This window comes from Ammodytes marinus (genome assembly GCF_949987685.1).
Source record: "Ammodytes marinus genome assembly, chromosome: 7".
Taxonomy (NCBI): Eukaryota; Metazoa; Chordata; class Actinopteri; order Uranoscopiformes; family Ammodytidae; genus Ammodytes; species Ammodytes marinus.
In genome coordinates, this window is record NC_137211.1 from 7,467,990 (window position 1) to 7,487,828 (window position 19,839).

Below are 19,839 nucleotides of genomic sequence, written 5' to 3' on the forward strand. Positions count from 1 at the left end.
ATGTAAATTAAGCCGTACATTGAAGAGGAAGCCATGGAGGGACAGCAGCACTGTCTGTAATTGTGCTGTATCCATAATTTGTCTGAAAAATGTTTAAAAAAATAAGAAAAAACAAAAAGTAAGGGAAAAAAGATTTAAAAAAAGTAAACCGCGGACTCTTAAGAGAATAGCTTTGATATTATTGGTGGTGCAGGCATGTGGTACTTTTGGTAAATCTTTATTTTACAGGTCCCATTGTTCCTATTATTTTCCTTTGATCTTTATTTGATTCAAGCTTGTGGATTTCCAGAAAAAAATCCTTTAAAATAAATATTCACCACTCTTTATTTTTCACATAGGCCTATGTTGAATTGCATTCTTGCCTATGGACAAATTACATATTTCTACAGTGCACAGATGACCTCCCACTGGCTGAAAGATGCAAGGTCACGCTAGCTTAGCATCTAATTGGATTTGGTTATTTGGTAGTTCACCAATTCTCTGTGTTTGAACTATAATTAGTGTGAAATTGCAAAGTTCAAAGGAAATTATTAAGAAAGTATGGGCCTGTAAATAAAAGCGTTATCATAGTTTCTTTTATCAGGGTTGTTTTTCTATAGAAATAGTCACAAGAGAGATGTGTGTGTTTTGCGTGTATGTGTGTGTCAGCTCAGATACCACCATGTCGACGGGTGTATGTGGGGGAGGAAAGGAAAGGGCGGAGTCCTGCCATGTGCATTTCAGTTAATTTGATATTGTGTCCCTGAGATATGACAGTTTTGTTGTAAACACTGTCCAGTCAGCTCGTTTTTTGTCCCCAAGATGACACTGAAATAAATGAATAGCCCGCAGAGCACCTTTACCACCGCTGTTGGAGTAACAAAGCCAGAGAGGCTTTTAATAAATGGTGCTAACTGTTCAAAATCCATCACGTAACAACCACACGGTGTACCAAGAAATGGGCTTGTTGTGGCAGGAGTCGGAATGGGGCTGTACCTCAAACACAAAGCTAGAATCAAAAAGCCTTAACCTGGTCGTGCCAGACTATTGCTGTTCATAGCAAAGAAAGAAAAAAAAGATTAACAAGAGGTGAAGACAATTTCATTATGTTGTTGTTGCTAAAATAAAGAGCAATGTGTTTACCTGACGTCTGCTGTATGAGCCTTTTTACGCAGAAACAAGACAGATAGATAGATAGATAGATAGATAGATAGATAGATAGATAGATAGATAGATAGATAGATAGATAGATAGATAGATAGATAGATAGATAGATAGATAGATAGATAGATAGATAGATAGATAGATAGATAGATAGATAGATAGATAGATAGATAGATAGATAGATGTGTATACAGTATATCCAAGGTGGCAGATTTTTCTGATAAAGTGAATCAGTGGATTACCGTAACTGAATTTGTCCCCAATACTTTTTACATATCCACAAAGGTCAGTGATCTCTCAACAGATGACCCTATTTTCGAAAACAATCATTTGCATTGTAGTTCCTTTAAACTGTGATAAATGCCATCAGTCTATTATATTGATCACTCCCACTCAGGAGATAGAAAAGCTTTCTACTTCAGCTTCAAAGAAAAAGACTCTAGAGTCATCTTTTGCAAGTCAATAAGGAGTTAAACCAATATCCAAATCCTGAGCTAACTCTCCCATTGACTCCTTTTGATGCAGTGAAATGAGAGCAAAAGCAGCTGTGCTGTTTGCCGGAGGCTTGTCTTTGATCTCACTATCACAGCTTCACATTCAACTGACTCTTTGACAAATGCTTAATAGATAGCTGGTGCCATTATTGGAAAAGACAACTTGTTTCGATACCACTGACCTGCCTGGGAAGACGCTTTAAAGGTACTATTAGACCACTTGTTGGGTAATAGTACAGCAAACTGGATGGATTGCTTTAAAAAAAATACTGAACTACATAAATTATCCATGTAACTATGACACAGGCTTGATGGTTGAATATAACAGTTATCAATAGATTAACAAAATGTTGAATTGCATTATTACCAATATGAGGGACTTTCTGCTTTTAGACCTTGATTTCAATTATGAAAAATGTACAGAGATTTTTTTTGTGTAGGCCTACATATTTTGTATTGTTATTTTTTTTTTCAATCTATTATAGATAAATAGATAGAAATCAATTAAGCCTAATTGACATGCCATTTAATTGATTTGGTGAATTAATTCCCATTTTCTTTGTCTCGTGCGTACCTCCCCCACTGTTATACTACATCCAATCTACTACGAGCAACGTGCATAGGTCTCTCATCCAATCACCTACGAGTAACACTTCGCGTAATTACCCTACAGCCAATCAGCATGAAGAGGGGCGGGGCCGTCGCTCCAGTACCACTCACTCGTTGCCTTTTCGACCAACGCCACATTTCAAACTAGAATGGCGACCGCTGTCTGCGGTTTGCAGACCACCGGTAGCAAACCAGCGAAGACCCTCCGAGAGCAACGGAGGAAAGTGAAGGATTCTAGAAGAAGACAGGCGGCTCTGTTGTTTCTTAATAACATCTCACTCGACGGACGGCCCCAGGGTCAGCTAAACAATGGAAATACCGGCCAAAAACCCTCCGCGGAGCACCGTCTCTCGGTCCGAGACGTGCCACCGCCGTCTGATCGCCCCGGTCCGGTCTCCCAGGTGACAGAACCAACCGCTAGCGCCAACAGCTCGTCGTCCAGTTTTCCGTTGGTTGTCAGCCCAGCCCGACCTTCTTTAGTCACGTATTTTTCGGTACCTGCCGCCGATAGTGCTGTGTGGTCCAACGAGGTATTTTTAGAGGGTGGCGGCGCGGCCGAGACGCTAACCCCTGATACCCCTCTGTCTCCATTGCCCAACGGACACCAGCCCTGCTCCAGAGCCAGGTCCACGCCCGCCGCCTTGAGCCCGGGCCCAGCAGCCGGGAATCCCCTGGATTCACGACAAAGGTGAGCGTTGTAGTGGTCGGTGTCTCACGAGGGGCCTTTAAAATGCATACCAACTTCCGCATAAAACAACCCCGACCAGAATTGACTTTCATTATCATTTAACTGTCGTAGTAGCCTATTTTTAACTACAAACTATGTTTCTATATAGTATAAAGATGTGGAATGTGCAATTACAATAGGGAAGTCTCACTGTATCATATGCTTGGTGTCCTGTATTATTTGTATAGTGTCAACTGTCTGCTTTAAAACGACACATAACTCCTAGTATCAGGTTTGTGATATCGGTTGTTGCTTTGACAAATAGACCACCTTATAAATTGTGTTGGGTTGGATTTTACCTCCCCATCTGTGTTGTAAAGCGATTAAATCTTCAAAAGACGGAGTCGTGGGTAACGGTTGGTGTTGTACCAGCATTAACAAAGTGGTCTTTTGTGTCTTTGCTGATCTGTTCCCAGGTTGAGGAATGTGTCTGGTTCTCCGGGACCCAAGGCGCCAAAGAAAGTCCACTTTATCAAGAGTATGAGGCAGTATGATACCAGAGGCTGCAGGTGAGTAACCACAAACAGTCATATATACACATAGGCCACATTAACATACAATAGGGTAGCTCACAAGCAATTCTTCTCTACACTATTGCCTCGTTTCCACCGAGTAGAGCGGGTCAGATCGGGTAGTTTGGCTTTTCATTTGCCAAAAGTTGGGTAGGGTACGGTTTAAGCGCACCTAACCGCTCTGAGCTGCTCCTAATCTCAGTACTTCTCCGTTGGGGTACTAGCCAGCCTCGTTTCCACCGAGTAGAGCGGGTCGGATCGGAGCGGCTCAGAGCGGGACAGCTCACTTTTAAGAATCTCGGTGTTGTTTCCACCGCCGACCCTACCCTTACTGGTAGGGCGGGGTTTAGGCTGGACTACGATAGCCGCCGCCAGAATGTGGATCAAACTATCGGGCTGTGGAACAACTGTGGTCAAGCCAGCGGTCTCTTGTTTTTGCTTGGTCAAACCAGCCGCTTCTTTATTTATTCCCCCCGTGTTGTGAGCACAGAGACGGCTCGGTGCAACTGATAGAGACAGTGAGCGAACAGCGCTGGCTGCGGCAGCTACGTGATATCGTAGCAGTGGGACACAGTGTAGCCAACTGATTCATTTAATGACGAGGAAAAACACCACACAATAAACAGTGCCGCGCTCACATTTTCGGCAAACCGGTGCTGTATGACGGCAGCTCGGGAATAGAAGACGTGGGGAGAGTAAACCAGGAGAATGGACTTCCTGGTTAATTCAGTGAATATGTGCGGCTGTGCTTTAGCCGATAAAACAAGTTAGCGCCGTATAGCATTAGTTAACTCACCCGGTTGTGTGTGGGCGGCTAGCGCCTCATATTATGAACCCAAACATGACGACTATGTCCGGGGGACTTTCACAACAAGTACCTACAGCGAAGCACCGGTGTTGATCTACGCCAGCCACGGTGGCGTGGTGAAATTGGTTTCATATTCGACATTCGTCTATTTTCCGGGGTTGTAACTGTAATAGCGTCACGAAAACAACACAAATTTCCTCCAGAATGGTATTATTATGTACAGAAGACTAAGACTGACATTTCACAGGCTCGACCAACTCACCAAAATCAGCGAGTCTCGCGAAAGATCAAAGAAACCGCGCCGAATATAGTGTTTAGTGCCACACGGCAGCGGACTGCTTAGGGACCGTCGCAAAAGTGCAACGTCTTTTTTCTATTCTTAATAACTCACTGGAAATTCATCCTATCAACACCAAACCACTTCTGTTGTGTTTATGAACTCATTTTGTAGTTACCACAACCCTTTGTTTTAAAGAAAAGCCTTTGATTTTTTTTTTAAAAGGGAAAATTATTCAGTGCGTACATATTGCATGGATATTTAAGGCAATTTTTTCAATTGCTCACAGTTTTTTATAGCTATCAACACCAAACCAACTCTGATGTGTTCAAGAACTCACTGTGGAGTTCCCACAGCCCTTAATTTTCAAGAAAAAACTTTTAATTTTTTTTTGAAAGGCAAAATAAGTCACATCATATATTTAATCCATATTTAAGGCTCTTTTTTTCAATAGCTCACTGGTCTTTATAGCTATCAACACCAAACCAACTCTGGTGTGTTCATGGACTCACTGTGGAGTTCCCACAGCCCTTAATTTTCAAGAAAAAACTTTTAATTTTTTTTTGAAAGGCAAAATAAGTCACATCATATATTTAATCCATATTTAAGGCTCTTTTTTCAATAGCTCACTGGTTGTTATAGCTATCAACACCAAACCAACTCTGGTGTGTTTATGGACTCACTGTGGAGTTCCCACAGCCCTTAATTTTCAAGAAAAAACTTTAAAAATGTTTTGAAAGGCAAAAGAAGTCAGATCATATATTTAATCCATATTTAAGGCTCTTTTTTTCAATAGCTCACTGGTTGTTATAGCTATCAACACCAAACCAACTCTGGTGTATTCATGGACTCACTGTGGAGTTCCCACAGCCCTTAATTTTCAAGAAAAAACTTTTAATTTTTTTTTGAAAGGCAAAATAAGTCACATCATATATTTAATCCATATTTAAGGCTCTTTTTTCAATAGCTCACTGGTTGTTATAGCTATCAACACCAAACCAACTCTGGTGTGTTTATGGACTCACTGTGGAGTTCCCACAGCCCTTAATTTTCAAGAAAAAACTTTAAAAATGTTTTGAAAGGCAAAAGAAGTCAGATCATATATTTAATCCATATTTAAGGCTCTTTTTTTCAATAGCTCACTGGTCTTTATAGCTATCAACACCAAACCAACTCTGGTGTGTTCATGGACTCACTGTGGAGTTCCCACAGCCCTTAATTTTCAAGAAAAAACTTTAAAAATGTTTTGAAAGGCAAAAGAAGTCAGATCATATATTTAATCCATATTTAAGGCTCTTTTTTTCAATAGCTCACTGGTCTTTATAGCTATCAACACCAAACCAACTCTGGTGTATTCATGGACTCACTGTGGAGTTCCCACAGCCCGTAATTTTCAAGAAAAAACTTTTAATTTGTTTTTGAAAGGCAAAATAAGTCACATCATATATTTAATCCATATTTAAGGCTCTTTTTTTCAATAGCTCACTGGTCTTTATAGCTATCAACACCAAACCAACTCTGGTGTGTTCATGGACTCACTGTGGAGTTCCCACAGCCCTTAATTTTCAAGAAAAAACTTTAAAAATGTTTTGAAAGGCAAAAGAAGTCAGATCATATATTTAATCCATATTTAAGGCTCTTTTTTTCAATAGCTCACTGGTTGTTATAGCTATCAACACCAAACCAACTCTGGTGTATTCATGGACTCACTGTGGAGTTCCCACAGCCCTTAATTTTCAAGAAAAAACTTTAAATTTTTTTTTGAAAGGCAAAATAAGTCACATCATATATTTAATCCATATTTAAGGCTCTTTTTTCAATAGCTCACTGGTTGTTATAGCTATCAACACCAAACCAACTCTGGTGTGTTTATGGACTCACTGTGGAGTTCCCACAGCCCTTAATTTTCAAGAAAAAACTTTAAAAATGTTTTGAAAGGCAAAAGAAGTCAGATCATATATTTAATCCATATTTAAGGCTCTTTTTTTCAATAGCTCACTGGTCTTTATAGCTATCAACACCAAACCAACTCTGGTGTGTTCATGGACTCACTGTGGAGTTTCCACAGCCCTTAATTTTCAAGAAAAAACTTTTAATTTTTTTTTGAAAGGCAAAAGAAGTCAGATCATATATTTAATCCATATTTAAGGCTCTTTTTTTCAATAGCTCACTGGTCTTTATAGCTATCAACACCAAACCAACTCTGGTGTGTTCATGGACTCACTGTGGAGTTCCCACAGCCCTTAATTTTCAAGAAAAAACTTTAAAAATGTTTTGAAAGGCAAAAGAAGTCAGATCATATATTTAATCCATATTTAAGGCTCTTTTTTTCAATAGCTCACTGGTCTTTATAGCTATCAACACCAAACCAACTCTGGTGTGTTCATGGACTCACTGTGGAGTTTCCACAGCCCTTAATTTTCAAGAAAAAACTTTCAATTTTTTTTTGAAAGGCAAAATAAGTCACATCATATATTTAATCCATATTTAAGGCTCTTTTTTCAATAGCTCACTGGTTGTTATAGCTAGCAACACCAAACCAACTCTGGTGTGTTTATGGACTCACTGTGGAGTTCCCACAGCCCTTAATTTTCAAGAAAAAACTTTATTTTTTTTTGAAAGGCAAAAGAAGTATTTAATCCATATTTAAGGCTCTTTTTTCAATAGCTCACTGGTTTTTATAGTTATCGACACCAAACCAACTCTGATGTGTTCATGAACTCACTGTGGAGTTCCCACCCTTTATTTTCAAGAAAAACCTTTTCAATTTTTTTTAAAGGTAAAAGTAGTCAGTGCGTATATTGGGTTCATATATAGGCTTTTATTTTTGTAATAGCTCCCTTGTTTTAGTAGATATCAACACCAAACTGCTTCTGATGTGTTCACAAAGTCATTGTAGAGTTCCCACAACCTTTTATTTAAAATAAAACATTTCAATTATTTTAAATGCATAAGTAGTCAGTGCATACTGTATATTGCATTCATCTTTAAGGCCTTTATTTTGTAATAGCTCACTGGTAATTATAGATATCAACACCAAACCACATTTGATGTGTTCATTAACTCATTGTGGAGTTCCCACAGCCCTTTATTTTCAAGAAAAACCTTTAAAAAAATGTAAGGCATCAGTAGTCAGTGCATATTTTGCATTCATATGTAAGGCTTTTATTTTTGAACAGCTCAATTGCTCAGTTTCCACACCTGTTTGGTGTTCAGAAAAACCTTTACAAGAGTTTTAAACGGAATAAGTAATCAGTTTGTAAATTTGATTCTTACTTAAGGTGTTTATTTTTTAATGACTCACTTGTATTTCAACATTTCAGCACCAAACCACTTATTGTGTGTTAATTGACTTTATTTCATTTGCACACATTCATTAAAATATACAACAATACATCATAAAATGTTATGGTTTGTCCTGTTGCGTGTTGGTGAGTCTCGTCTTCTGTGTTACCCATGTTACCTGTCTTTTGCCTTTTTGCCCTTTGCCTTTTGGCCGTCCTGAGTTTTTTTTGTATTTTTTGTGGAGCAATAAATTACCTTTTTTCTTTTTAACGTCTGCGTTTGGGTCCTACTTGCCTGCCTGCCTACCTCACCATAACAGAATGCACAGACCAAAATTGGACCCAGCAGACACTCTTTTTTGCCGTGAGTTGGAGGACATGCTATTTTTTATTATCAGTGCCATGGACGGCTGGGAGAACATTCTGTAATGAGAAAGTTAAGCAATAGTGATACGTTAATAGTAGCATTAGATTTTATTTAATCATACAGCAAGGATCTCCGCGGAGAGGCCACTAATCCAAAACACAGGGAATGTGTTTGCAAGAGTGAACCCCGTTTCGTAGGAGAGAGGGATATTTAAGCACATTGCTTCAGGCAGGCAGACAGACTAATTGTACATAACTTAACCATAGGAGGAGTTTAGCATAGGACAATAGAACAGACAGAGTAATTGTGCATAAATTAACCATAGGCGTGGCTGTCCATGCGATACTCTCAACCACACCCATAAGTCCATACAAACAATGGCCAAGTAAGCATTCTAACATCTGAGTCCAGAGATATATATATCATATGCAATATTTCCCACTACAATTCCCAGTAGGAAGGAGCAGGGGCATGTGCTGGGGCGTACATACAAGACTGTCGCTGCTAAGCCCGAGTTGGAGGACGCCTTACCCGAGTGGGCAGTCGAGCTTCTCAACCCCACCGTTTTTTGGCCTGAGAGCTACATGCCACTGCCACCGGACTTTTGCGACCGTCCCAAGCCTCCACGCTCCAGCCTCCAGCCACTGCCTCCGGTTTCCTGCTTCCAGCCACAGCCCCCGGGCCCCAGCTACCAGCCTCCTCCTGCCTTAAGGACTATCAGAGTGGGGGTGGTGAGTTTGGATTACCAGCAGTTTCCACAATGCTCTCCAGCTCCCGAGTTGTCTCCGGCCTCCAGCAGCAAGCTTCAGCCTCCGGCCTCCAGCAACAAGCTCCAGCAGCAAGCTCCAGCCCCAGGCTTCCAGCAGAAAGCTCCAGCCCCAGGCTTCCAGCAACAAGCTCCAGCCCCAGGCTTCCAGCAACAAGCTTCAGGTCCCGGGCCCCAGCAACCAGCACGCTAGACACCTGCCCCAGCACGCTAGCCACTAGCACGCTAGCACTGTCTAGTTCCTGAGCCCACTCCACGTTATCGTGAGGGGGCCCACCCTCCGGGCCTGCCAGGGGAGGCTTGCTGTCTTCGCCTTCCAGAGGGGGACCGGCCGCTTCGCCTTCCTGAGGGGGATCGCCCCCTGCTCCTGCCCGAGGGGGACCATCCTTCGCTCCTGCCCGAGGGGGACCGCCCTTCGCTCCTGCCCGAGGGGCCCAGCCCCCTGTTCCTGCCTGAGGGGTCTCGCCCCCTGCTCAAGGGGCCCAGCCCCCTGTTCCTGCCTGAGAGGTCTTACCCCCTGCTCGAGGGATCTTGCCCCCTGTTCCTGTCTGAGGGGGACCGCCCGTCGCTCCTGTCTGAGGGGGACCGCCCTTCGCTCCTGCCTGAGGGGGACCGCCCTCTGCCCTGCCTTCCTCCGGGGGCCTGCCTTCACCGTGGCCGGCCGCCTTAGTGGTTCTGCCTTCGCCGGTCTCCTGCGGAGGTCCGTCCTCGTCAATGCCGGCTACCTGTGGGCCTTCGCCGATGCCGGCTACCTGTGGGTCGTCGCCGCCGGCCTCCAGAAGGGGTTTGTTGCCTTCGCCTCTGCCGGCCTCCAGGAGGGTTCCATCGTCCTCTTCCTGGCCGAGGCCGGCCTCCAGAAATTAAATATATGATCGGACTCCTTTTGCCTTTAACTTTTTTTTAAAAGTTTTTTCTTGAAAATTAAGGGCTGTGGGAACTCCACAGTGAGTCCATGAATACACCAGAGTTGGTTTGGTGTTGATAGCTATAACAACCAGTGAGCTATTGAAAAAAAAGAGCCTTAAATATGGATTAAATATATGATCTGACTTCTTTTGCCTTTCAAAACATTTTTAAAGTTTTTTCTTGAAAATTAAGGGCTGTGGGAACTCCACAGTGAGTCCATAAACACACCAGAGTTGGTTTGGTGTTGATAGCTATAACAACCAGTGAGCTATTGAAAAAAGAGCCTTAAATATGGATTAAATATATGATGTGACTTATTTTGCCTTTCAAAAAAAAATTTAAAGTTTTTTCTTGAAAATTAAGGGCTGTGGGAACTCCACAGTGAGTTCTTGAACACATCAGAGTTGGTTTGGTGTTGATAGCTATAAAAAACTGTGAGCAATTGAAAAAATTGCCTTAAATATCCATGCAATATGTACGCACTGAATAATTTTCCCTTTTAAAAAAAAAATCAAAGGCTTTTCTTTAAAACAAAGGGTTGTGGTAACTACAAAATGAGTTCATAAACACAACAGAAGTGGTTTGGTGTTGATAGGATGAATTTCCAGTGAGTTATTAAGAATAGAAAAAAGACGTTGCACTTTTGCGACGGTCCCTAAGCAGTCCGCTGCCGTGTGGCACTAAACACTATATTCGGCGCGGTTTCTTTGATCTTTCGCGAGACTCGCTGATTTTGGTGAGTTGGTCGAGCCTGTGAAATGTCAGTCTTAGTCTTCTGTACATAATAATACCATTCTGGAGGAAATTTGTGTTGTTTTCGTGACGCTATTACAGTTACAACCCCGGAAAATAGACGAATGTCGAATATGAAACCAATCTCACCCCGGTAGCCACGGTCCCCTGTCACAGCCAGGTAGGGTAATGTTGCTACTTGCCTTTATGTTGTGCCGCCGTGCACCGATGCTGCTGTAACTGTGTTTGTTATGTAGCTGCCGTGAATATGCAATGCTGTTTTAATGCTAGGCTATTTGTGCTGTTCAGTTTGTCTTTTGGCACAGTTGTTGGCCGTGTTGTTGTTGTTTTTGTGCGGACATGCACGCTGTTGTGTCGGGTCGGGTCTGATCGCAGCCATGGTTGATTAGGGGAAATACAGTATCGGGAGGGAGACTAGGCACGTTACGCGCGTAGAACCATTTTTGACACAAAATGATCAAGCAACATTTTAGCTGCGTTACGCACGTAAATCCTACGCGGCTGACGCGTTTGGTGTGTTCGCACCTTAAAAGGCGGAGCTACACACTGCCGTCATTTGATTGGTCGAAAGAATCATTTCCGCCATGTGTAGTCTCGGCAAGAGTGTGTGGTGTTTTTCCTCGTCAATAAATTAATCAGTTGGTTACACTGTGTCCCACTGCTAGTCACGTAGCTGCCGCAGCCAGCACTGTTCGCTCACTGTCTCTGAGTTGCACCGAGCCGTCTCTGTGTGTTTACGCCATAGATAGTAGTAAATACACGCTCACAACAACACGGGGGGAATAAATAAAGAAGCGGCTGGTTTGACCAAGAAAAAACGAGAGACCGCTGGCTTGACCACAGTTGGTCGAAAGAATAATTTCCGCCGTGTGTAGCCACCTCGGCTAGAGTGAAGAGAGTCTTGTGTTTTGGCGAAAATGTGAGCGCAGCACTGTTTATTGTGTGGTGTTTTTCCTCGTCATTAAATGAATCAGTTGGCTACACTGTGTCCCACTGCTACGATGTCACGTAGCTGCCGCAGCTAGCGCTGTTCGCTCACTGTCTCTATCAGTTGCACCGAGCCGTCTCTGTGCTCACAACAACACGGGGGAATAAATAAAGAAGCGGCTGGTTTGACCAAGTAAAAACGAGAGACCGCTGGCTTGACCACAGTTGTTCCACAGACCGATAGTTTGACCCACATTCTGGCGGCGGCTATCGCAGGCCAGCCTAAACCCCGCCCTACCAGTAAGGGTAGGGTCGGCGGTCGAAACACCACCGAGATTCTTAAAAGTGAGCTGTCCCGCTCTGAGCCGCTCCGACCCGACCCGCTCTACTCGGTGGAAACAAGGCATATGTCTCCCGTTTTGGAGGCCAGTTTCTGTCGGTAAAAGTAAAAAATAAGATGAACTGCCTTGAGGATAAAAATCTCCATTAATTCATAATGAGAAAATTGTGAGATAAAAGCCGTAATTATGAATTTATTTCATAATTTCATTTTCAATGTTTTCAGCTATATTTTTTTAAATTATACTGACGGAAACAGCCTTCCATACCCATCAGAGAAATATAAAAATACATACTTTGAATTAGTAGATGAACTCACATCAGTGGTGTCCTTCTCCCACTAGTACCGTATTGTAATAAGCTGCTTAACTCTTGCACAAAGACTTAGTATTGTCTGCAGAGGAATAACATAAATAAATACATTCAGCTGCAGAGTGGTGATTGCTACAGTACATTTAATCAGGCTGAAGAGCTTTGCAGAATCCAAAAAAGGCTCGGTGTGGAAACGTAAAACCTTGTTGCAGCAACAGTTAGGTAACCTCCAGGACTTAACAGGACTGAAATATCACACTGTTGCTCGACTATTAAGCTGGTTGATTTATATTCATACTCTGTTTGCCCTGAAACAACATGTCATATAGTTTTATTTTATTTTTCCAGTAGTCAAAACCATTGTGTACTTTTAAACATTTCACTGCCAACATTTCATGCTGATTTAAACATGATAATATGCCATGGGTTTTCTGCTTGTGTGTGCAAAACAGTGTTGTTTTCTGTTTCATTTTGAGGCTGTAACACAGTGCATGTCACTCACTGAGCAGACGCAGCATTTCATATCATTAAATTAAGCTTATTAACACTTATTAAAAGTAGATTTTTGTGTTGTGATATTGTCCCTGCGCCTCAAGAAATGTGATAACTCCCCTTGAGACCCAGGGGCTGCTGACTGCATGTTATTCATTGGTGTAACTGTTTTGAGCTCTGGCCCCTGGTGTGTGTGCTTGGACAGATTTCTTATAGTTGTCAAAACAAAAGCGTTGTTGTTGCCTTCATTCACTGTTTGTGGTTTGTCGAGACATCGAGTGTTTTCTCCACTTTTTTAGAGTCCTAGTTGATGTTGAGTTGATAATGAAAAGAATTGTTAGTCTTGGTAGCTGGATATTACACATCTCCTTGCTCAGTTCATACAATTTCATTACAACGAAAATTTGAATTCTAGTGTAATATTTTAATATATTATGTACACCTTTTTTTTTCATAATACTTTTTATTTTCGTACAAAATATGAATTCATACTTTGCTAGTGGTTGGTGTAATTAGCAGAAATAGCAAGGGTAAATGTAAGTTCTGGTTACCTGGATAAGGAAATACAGTAACAATTGGAAATTATTTTATTATTGTGCATCCAGATTTTGAGGAGAGTCTTTGAGGAGCCAGTAAATACTCAGCAGTAGGTGTTGTTAACTGACCTCCTGGGTTGATTTGATTGATTTTCTTTAAGAAAAGCAGTTGCTTGTCTCGAGGGCTGCAGTCAATCATTGTTCTCTCATTATCGACCAAGCTGATGGTTGTTTTTCTCAGTTATTCAATTAAATTTTTAGGTCTTTCTGGTCAGAAAAAATGTAATAATGCCCATCCATTTCTCGACTCGTAGCCTGTGAATTTCTGCTTCAAAATCATCTTTACCATTAAAGGTCAGTGATTCTGGAGAATGCTGTCCGAACTCTGTGTGCGCTGAAAAAAGATCCTGTGTTAAAACCCAGCCTGGGCTCTGTAAATGAGATTTTGACAAGCAATCTCCAGAATCACTGACTCCACCTGTAATGGATTATCAGTATGGTTGTTGATTTACAATTTTCTGTCCACAGACCAATCGATGTATTGACTTATTGTATCGGCCTTACTTATCTCTATGGTGTGAGTGTAATATTGAAGCAGTAGAGGTTCAAACGCGGGTCTTTCCAACTCTCTGGTTCCCCTCCTCCTGTGTGGAGCTTTAGTTTCTTGGTGATAGCGTTTTGGCTTCCGTGGCGACGCAGATCAAGTGAAGAAGTGGCTCAGTGACGGGTTTCTATGTGTAGAGCAGCTGTTGAGTGAGCGCTAGCAGCCAGTTACTGTAGACTGACACACCATCTGTTTTGTCTGCCTGTGCTTGCTGTACCCTGCAGGATCGTGCTGATTTGCGCCAAGCGGTCGCTATACGCTGCTTTCTCAGTGCTGCCCTATGGAGAGAGTGCTCACCTCAGGTACTAAAGAAAGCACCATCCCAAAGCAGACAGCATGCCATCCATCGCTTTTATGTTTTCATCATCATCCTCCTCCTGCAGTTTGATCAATGTCATTCTCCGGGGTAGGGCGGTGTGCATATGTTTATAATGTGGTGATAACCCATATGTGACTCTTTCTGAACAGTGATTCTAAGCTGGAGGTCCAGAGACAAAGGCTTTCCTCGGTGGTGGCTGTCGACCTGCTTCCGTCGCTGGAAGGCGTGGAGCTGAGCCCCTATGGAAAGGTAAACGTGTGTCTGATATTGTCTTGAAATTGTGGATACTGTTTTCTATAATAGTCAGGCCAATAAAGCTCTCTTGTATTGTATTGATATACAGTATATCACGTTGTTATGAGAAAACAGGAAAAACACTACTGTTACTCTAATAAATCCTCTTCATCTGTTGGCTTGTTCCCTCCTCAGTCAGTGTCTTACGCTCAGCTGCTCTACCCGACCAACGCCTTGGTGAGACTGAAGAGCGGCAGCGCGCCAGAAACATGCACAGCTCCGACCCCTCAGTCCCGTTTCCGTGGCAACGGGCAGAAGAACTTCACCCCTGCTCGCCTGAACAACAGCATGGCAGTGGCACCGGACCAAAGTATGGCTGTAGTTCAACACACACACACACACACACACACACACACACACACACACACACACACACACACACACACACACACACACACACACATCAGCTTCTTTAATGTTCAACTGAGCTCATAAATTATAACGCACTGTGTTTTATGTGTCTTCAAGGTGCTGAGGAGGTGGTGGTGGAGTACGATCCCAACCTGCTCAGTGACCCGCAGTGGCCCTGTGGGAGGCACAAGAGGGTCCTGATATTTGCCTCATATGTGGTGAGTGATTGTTCTTTTAGTTCAGTGCTTTTATGTGCAGTTACAGTCCAAAACATCATGTTAACAAGGAAAAGGAGATTATAGCATATTGGTTTTTATCTTCAGGTAAACTACAGGTTTTCTAAAGGGCCTTTTACAAGTTCATGTGTGCATGACAAAGACTGCAGACATGGAAAATTACACAAAGCAGGTGGATGAAAGGAGATACAACTACTTGAAGCAATGCATCTTTTGATTTTAGATTATTTCATCCAAGTTCAACGAAAACTGAACCTCGAGGTAATATGTAGATCTAAAAAGTCTTAAATGCCTTTCCCAAAAAGTAATAGTTGGTTTTAAAATGTTTTTCTTTCACACACAACTGTATATTGTGCGTGCTCAGTCACCGCCATGTGACGTGTAGCAAACACTGTCATTACAATTACAGTAGTTGTGTAGCTGCTATTTGTGATATTGGGCTATACAAATAACACTGATTTGATTAAGCTTGAAGTCCATCAAGTCAAAATGGGCAAGGCGCGGTTTAAGCAAAGATGTGGCTGCTACACAGTTAAAATAAGATCATCATGCTGGTTTATTCAGTGCATGTCAGCGCACTGAATGTCTCGCATGAACTGAAATCAGGACAGTCGTTTAATATGACCTCTTTATTGCTCTAATATAGGCTGTAAAATGGAACCAGTCTCCACTTTTGAACCAGCCCGAGGCCCCATAAAAGGCTGAATACACACATTATGTCATGTTCATGTGATTTTATTGCTTCTTAGTGGATCATGTCACAAGACTGTAACCTCCAGTATGAGTGTGTGGAACGATCCATACAGAGACGCTTCATAAGCTAAACCATAACGCTTTTATCGTAGCTAATAATTCACACCGACACAAATCTTCCATACTGAAACACCACTTTGTTTTCCACCTCTGCAGACGACTGTTGTTGAATACGTGAAACCATCCGACCTGAAGAAGGACATGAATGAGACCTTCAAGGAGAAGTTTCCTCACATCAAGCTGACTCTGAGCAAGATAAGAAGGTACAGAGAGATTACATTGCCCCTTGGATTTTTAAATTCTCCTCTTAAGAAGCTTTTGAAAGTTAAAGTTGGAGTCAGCCATTCTGGAGAACGCTCGATGACAAAAGCTTTTTTTTTTGTCAAAATCGGTGAGTATCTCCTCACGATCCCCTACCTGTCCATACTGTTTGTGTGCTGAAAAAACGGCTTGCTAGCTAGGGTTGGCCCTAGCTCTGTTTACATACCAGTCTACTGAGCCTAGGCTGTGTATTATCACTGGATTTTTTTCAGCGTGCACACACAGTATGGACATTTAGCGGGTCGTGAAGAGAAATTCACTGATTTTGACAGTGATTTTGACAAACATTCTCCAGAATCGCAGACCCCACCTTCTTTAAACCTTGTTGTGTCCCCTCACATTTCCTTTTTTAAATTTGATTCTAACAACTCACAGTGCACCTTTTCTCAGAAACTAGTCGGTAACCACGTCTTCTCCTCTCCTCTAGCTTAAAGAGAGATATGCGTGCTGTGAGCGAGGAGTTTGGTCTGCAGCCAGTCACCACGGCGATGTCGTTTGTTTACTTTGAGAAGCTGGTGCTGCAGGGTCGACTCAACAAGCAGAACAGGAAGCTGGTGGCCGCAGCCTGCGTTCTACTGGCTGCTAAGATCAGCAGCGATCTGCGCAAGCCAGAAGTCAAACAGCTCATTGATGTGAGTTAAAGTTTAGTTTACACAGAAACAGGTTTCAGAGTGGAAACATGAAACAAAGCAGGAACTGTGCCAACAAGAGAAGGGTAAACAAAGCGCCTAGCTCAGTGTTGTTTACCAAACATTGTTAATTCAACGCCCCATTTAGTTCAAGTAACGGAACGTGCCCTTCACCATACAATAAAACACAAAGCTCTTTAGATAAATGCTCTGTTATTTAAACTGGTCAAACTGGTTAATTATTTTTAATACCAGACTAAGCTAAACTGAGCTGAGCAACTCAGCTGCTGCATTTCAAGTCAAGTCTATTGTCAACGTATCTATATGTGCCAGAAATACAGAGAAATTGAAAATAGGTTTCTCTGCGAACCGTGATTCAATGATTACAAAAGATTAAATGAATAAATCCATATTTACTGGTGCAAAAAGTAAGGCCAAACCAAGCAAAATAGACATTGAAAATGTGCAGTAAATACGACATAATAAAATATACAGTGTACATTGTTTACAATAAACATTGGTCACAGTTTTACACCGTACTTAAAGTCACCAGTCATAAGACAAAGGAACGGGAAGCTTTCAAATGATTGGAATTCAGCATCAAAAGCCTTGCAGATTAAAACGGGTTCCTCTTTCAGTGTCTGGTGTACAGTCATCTCTAGAACAATCTGGAACTAACAGCTGTGTTGCTTTATCAAATCTATTTTTAAGTTTATGATTGTTGACGTTATTGGAACTGACGGACATTTTCCTATTTCCTGTGATTCACTTCACAATAAAACACCCCAGCATTTTGCCAGCTAAATGCTTTTAATGTGAAATAGTTGATGTTAATGAGATGGAATTACAAATCTAAAGGTGTGTGTGTGTGTGTGTGTGTGTGTGTGTGTGTGTGTGTGTGTGTGTGTGTGTGTGTGTGTGTGTGTGTGTGTGTGTGTGTGTGTGTGTGTGTGTGTGTGTGTGTGTGTGTGTGTGTGTGTGTGTGTGTGTGAAGGCAATTTGAATTCCATGGGGGAATGGTGGACAGAGGGGGATATAACAGAATTAACAGCTCATCTCCAGTTTTGACAATTTTAACTTTGACACAATGCGATTCATAACTGTCTATTTATCACAAACCGTCATGGTCACTATCGACAAACTAAACATTTCTATTGTATGTATGAACACCATGAAACACAACCCACCTCAATACGTAAGCCTATATGCCTCTGTGCACTCTAATATCATAACGTTTTCCTTTTAACCATAAACCCTCTTGTTTTTCTTTTCTTTGCGTACGAGCAGCAACTGGAGGATTGTTTCCGTATAAACAGACGAGAGCTGATTCCTCTGGAGTTCCCGGTGCTGGTAGCCTTGGAGATGGGACTCTACCTCCCCGAGAGCAAGGTCATGCCGCACTATCGCAGACTGGTGCAGCAGGGTTAGACTGACAATACAGTTATGACATCAGCAAACGTGTGTGTAAGTGTGTCTGTGCGCGCGTTTGGTTAAGTTAAAAGGACTTGAGTGTGTGTGTGTGTGTGTCTGTTGGTGGATCAACCAGTTCATAAGCTGCGGTGTTTGAAAACGAATAATTGTGCTATGTATTCTCTGTCAGTCGTGGCTTGTCACTCACTGTCTATAAAGAAGAAAAACTAGTTCAAACTAGTTTACACTTGTTGATGAATATTCTAGACTTGATGGCATGTGCGTCTATATGAATGTGTCTTTAACCGTCTGTAAACGTGTGATGTTCTGATCTTGATCTGGTCATGGGCTCTATGTTAGAGATGTTCAATCAGCACATTAATTGTGCTTTTATTTTGTTTTTGGTACGTCCTGGTGTTTTAAACCTATTTAAACTAAATGTACGCTGTGATGTTTTGTATTTGTGGAAAACTCTTCTCCTGCACCTTTTTTCATTGCTATACACAGCCTGTATAGTATTTATTATAAATCACAAAGAACCATACTGTTGATTTCTTTTGACAATGCCTTTGAACCCACTGTGACACAGAAGCGTTATTAGCCATTAGACTGAAACATGACACTGTAGATCATGAGTGGAAAAACTAGATTTAAGTTTGAATCTGTTATTGGAGAAGGAAGTGGCCTTTCAGTTTTGTTGATATTATGTTTGTACTGAATGTCCCACAATACTCCAGCCACTTGTGTATTTATCTTGTTCTTGAATAGAAAGACAATAATACAATGATTCACACTTGTGTTATACTGTAAGGAAACAGCATCATGAAGGATTTTATTTATAGTAAATGTTTTATTTTAAATGTTATGCCGTTACCCAGGGATATGTTTTTGGAAAATGCACTGAAGCTTTTTTCTCAATAGTTTCACTAGTTGTCGTATATTTAAGTTCTCAGGAATCTTACTTTTGAATGGCTCATCGTCCACTCTATCCCAAAGAGACTTTTTTATTGTGGCCATATCACAGAATCACCTGGGTTCCACTGTAAATCACTGGCGAAGAAGGTAACGTTTTTTTTTTGCTTTGAAAGAACAGTAAAACCCGACTGCTGTGACAATATTAGTGTGTGAGTAGATGTAAGAGTTTCTTATACAAATTGCCAGACCGTGTTAACCTGACCACAGTACTCCTAGAGTGGAGAAACTCTTCAGAATTGGATGCCATTAGGATAAAAGTATGAAAAAAAAAGTGCCTGAAACTACAGTGGCTGAGAAATGGTTAACCCATCTTATAAGTGATATTTAACGTTGACATTTCTTTATGTTGCTGCTGTGGAGACCTTTAAATGTTAACTCTGTTCTCGTCTGGAAATGAATATTATTTATAACGTGTTAAAGCTGTGGACCCGGTGGTGAGTCAGTTCTTATGTCTGTCTCTCTGCAGTGGAGAAAAATGTATCACAATAAACGTCCAAATAGATGTGTATGTGTGTAAATGCAGAACTTTTATGGTTGGTGTCAAATGGGTAAAATATTCTTTGTTTTCATACTGTCAAATGAATGTTTTTGAAATATATTTTCAGAAAAATCATTGGTGTTTGTTTTTTTTGCCCCCAAGTAAACGGTCAATAATTCATATTGCATATGAGGCTGTTTTTTATGTCTTTGGGAAC

The 19,839-nt window shown here is 41.6% G+C and overlaps 1 protein-coding gene across 2 annotated transcripts; it reads left to right on the top strand.

The window, feature by feature from the left end:
• Positions 1 to 2,395: 2,395 nt before the first annotated feature.
• cables2a (Cdk5 and Abl enzyme substrate 2a) lies at positions 2,396 to 19,675 on the top strand (the record flags this gene model as incomplete). 2 transcript variants are annotated; one of them, XM_080030839.1, is made up of 9 exons in its annotated part: positions 2,396 to 2,934; positions 3,390 to 3,482; positions 14,081 to 14,158; positions 14,325 to 14,424; positions 14,605 to 14,779; positions 14,938 to 15,038; positions 15,966 to 16,072; positions 16,558 to 16,762; positions 18,047 to 19,675. In XM_080030839.1, 9 exons carry the CDS (start codon positions 2,396 to 2,398, stop codon positions 18,185 to 18,187), a joined length of 1,539 nt encoding a protein of 512 aa, XP_079886965.1. In that variant the 3' UTR covers positions 18,188 to 19,675. The 2 variants fall into 2 exon arrangements, with proteins under 2 accessions (XP_079886965.1, XP_079886966.1); XM_080030840.1 differs by lacking the exon at positions 14,081 to 14,158.
• Positions 19,676 to 19,839: the final 164 nt, after the last annotated feature.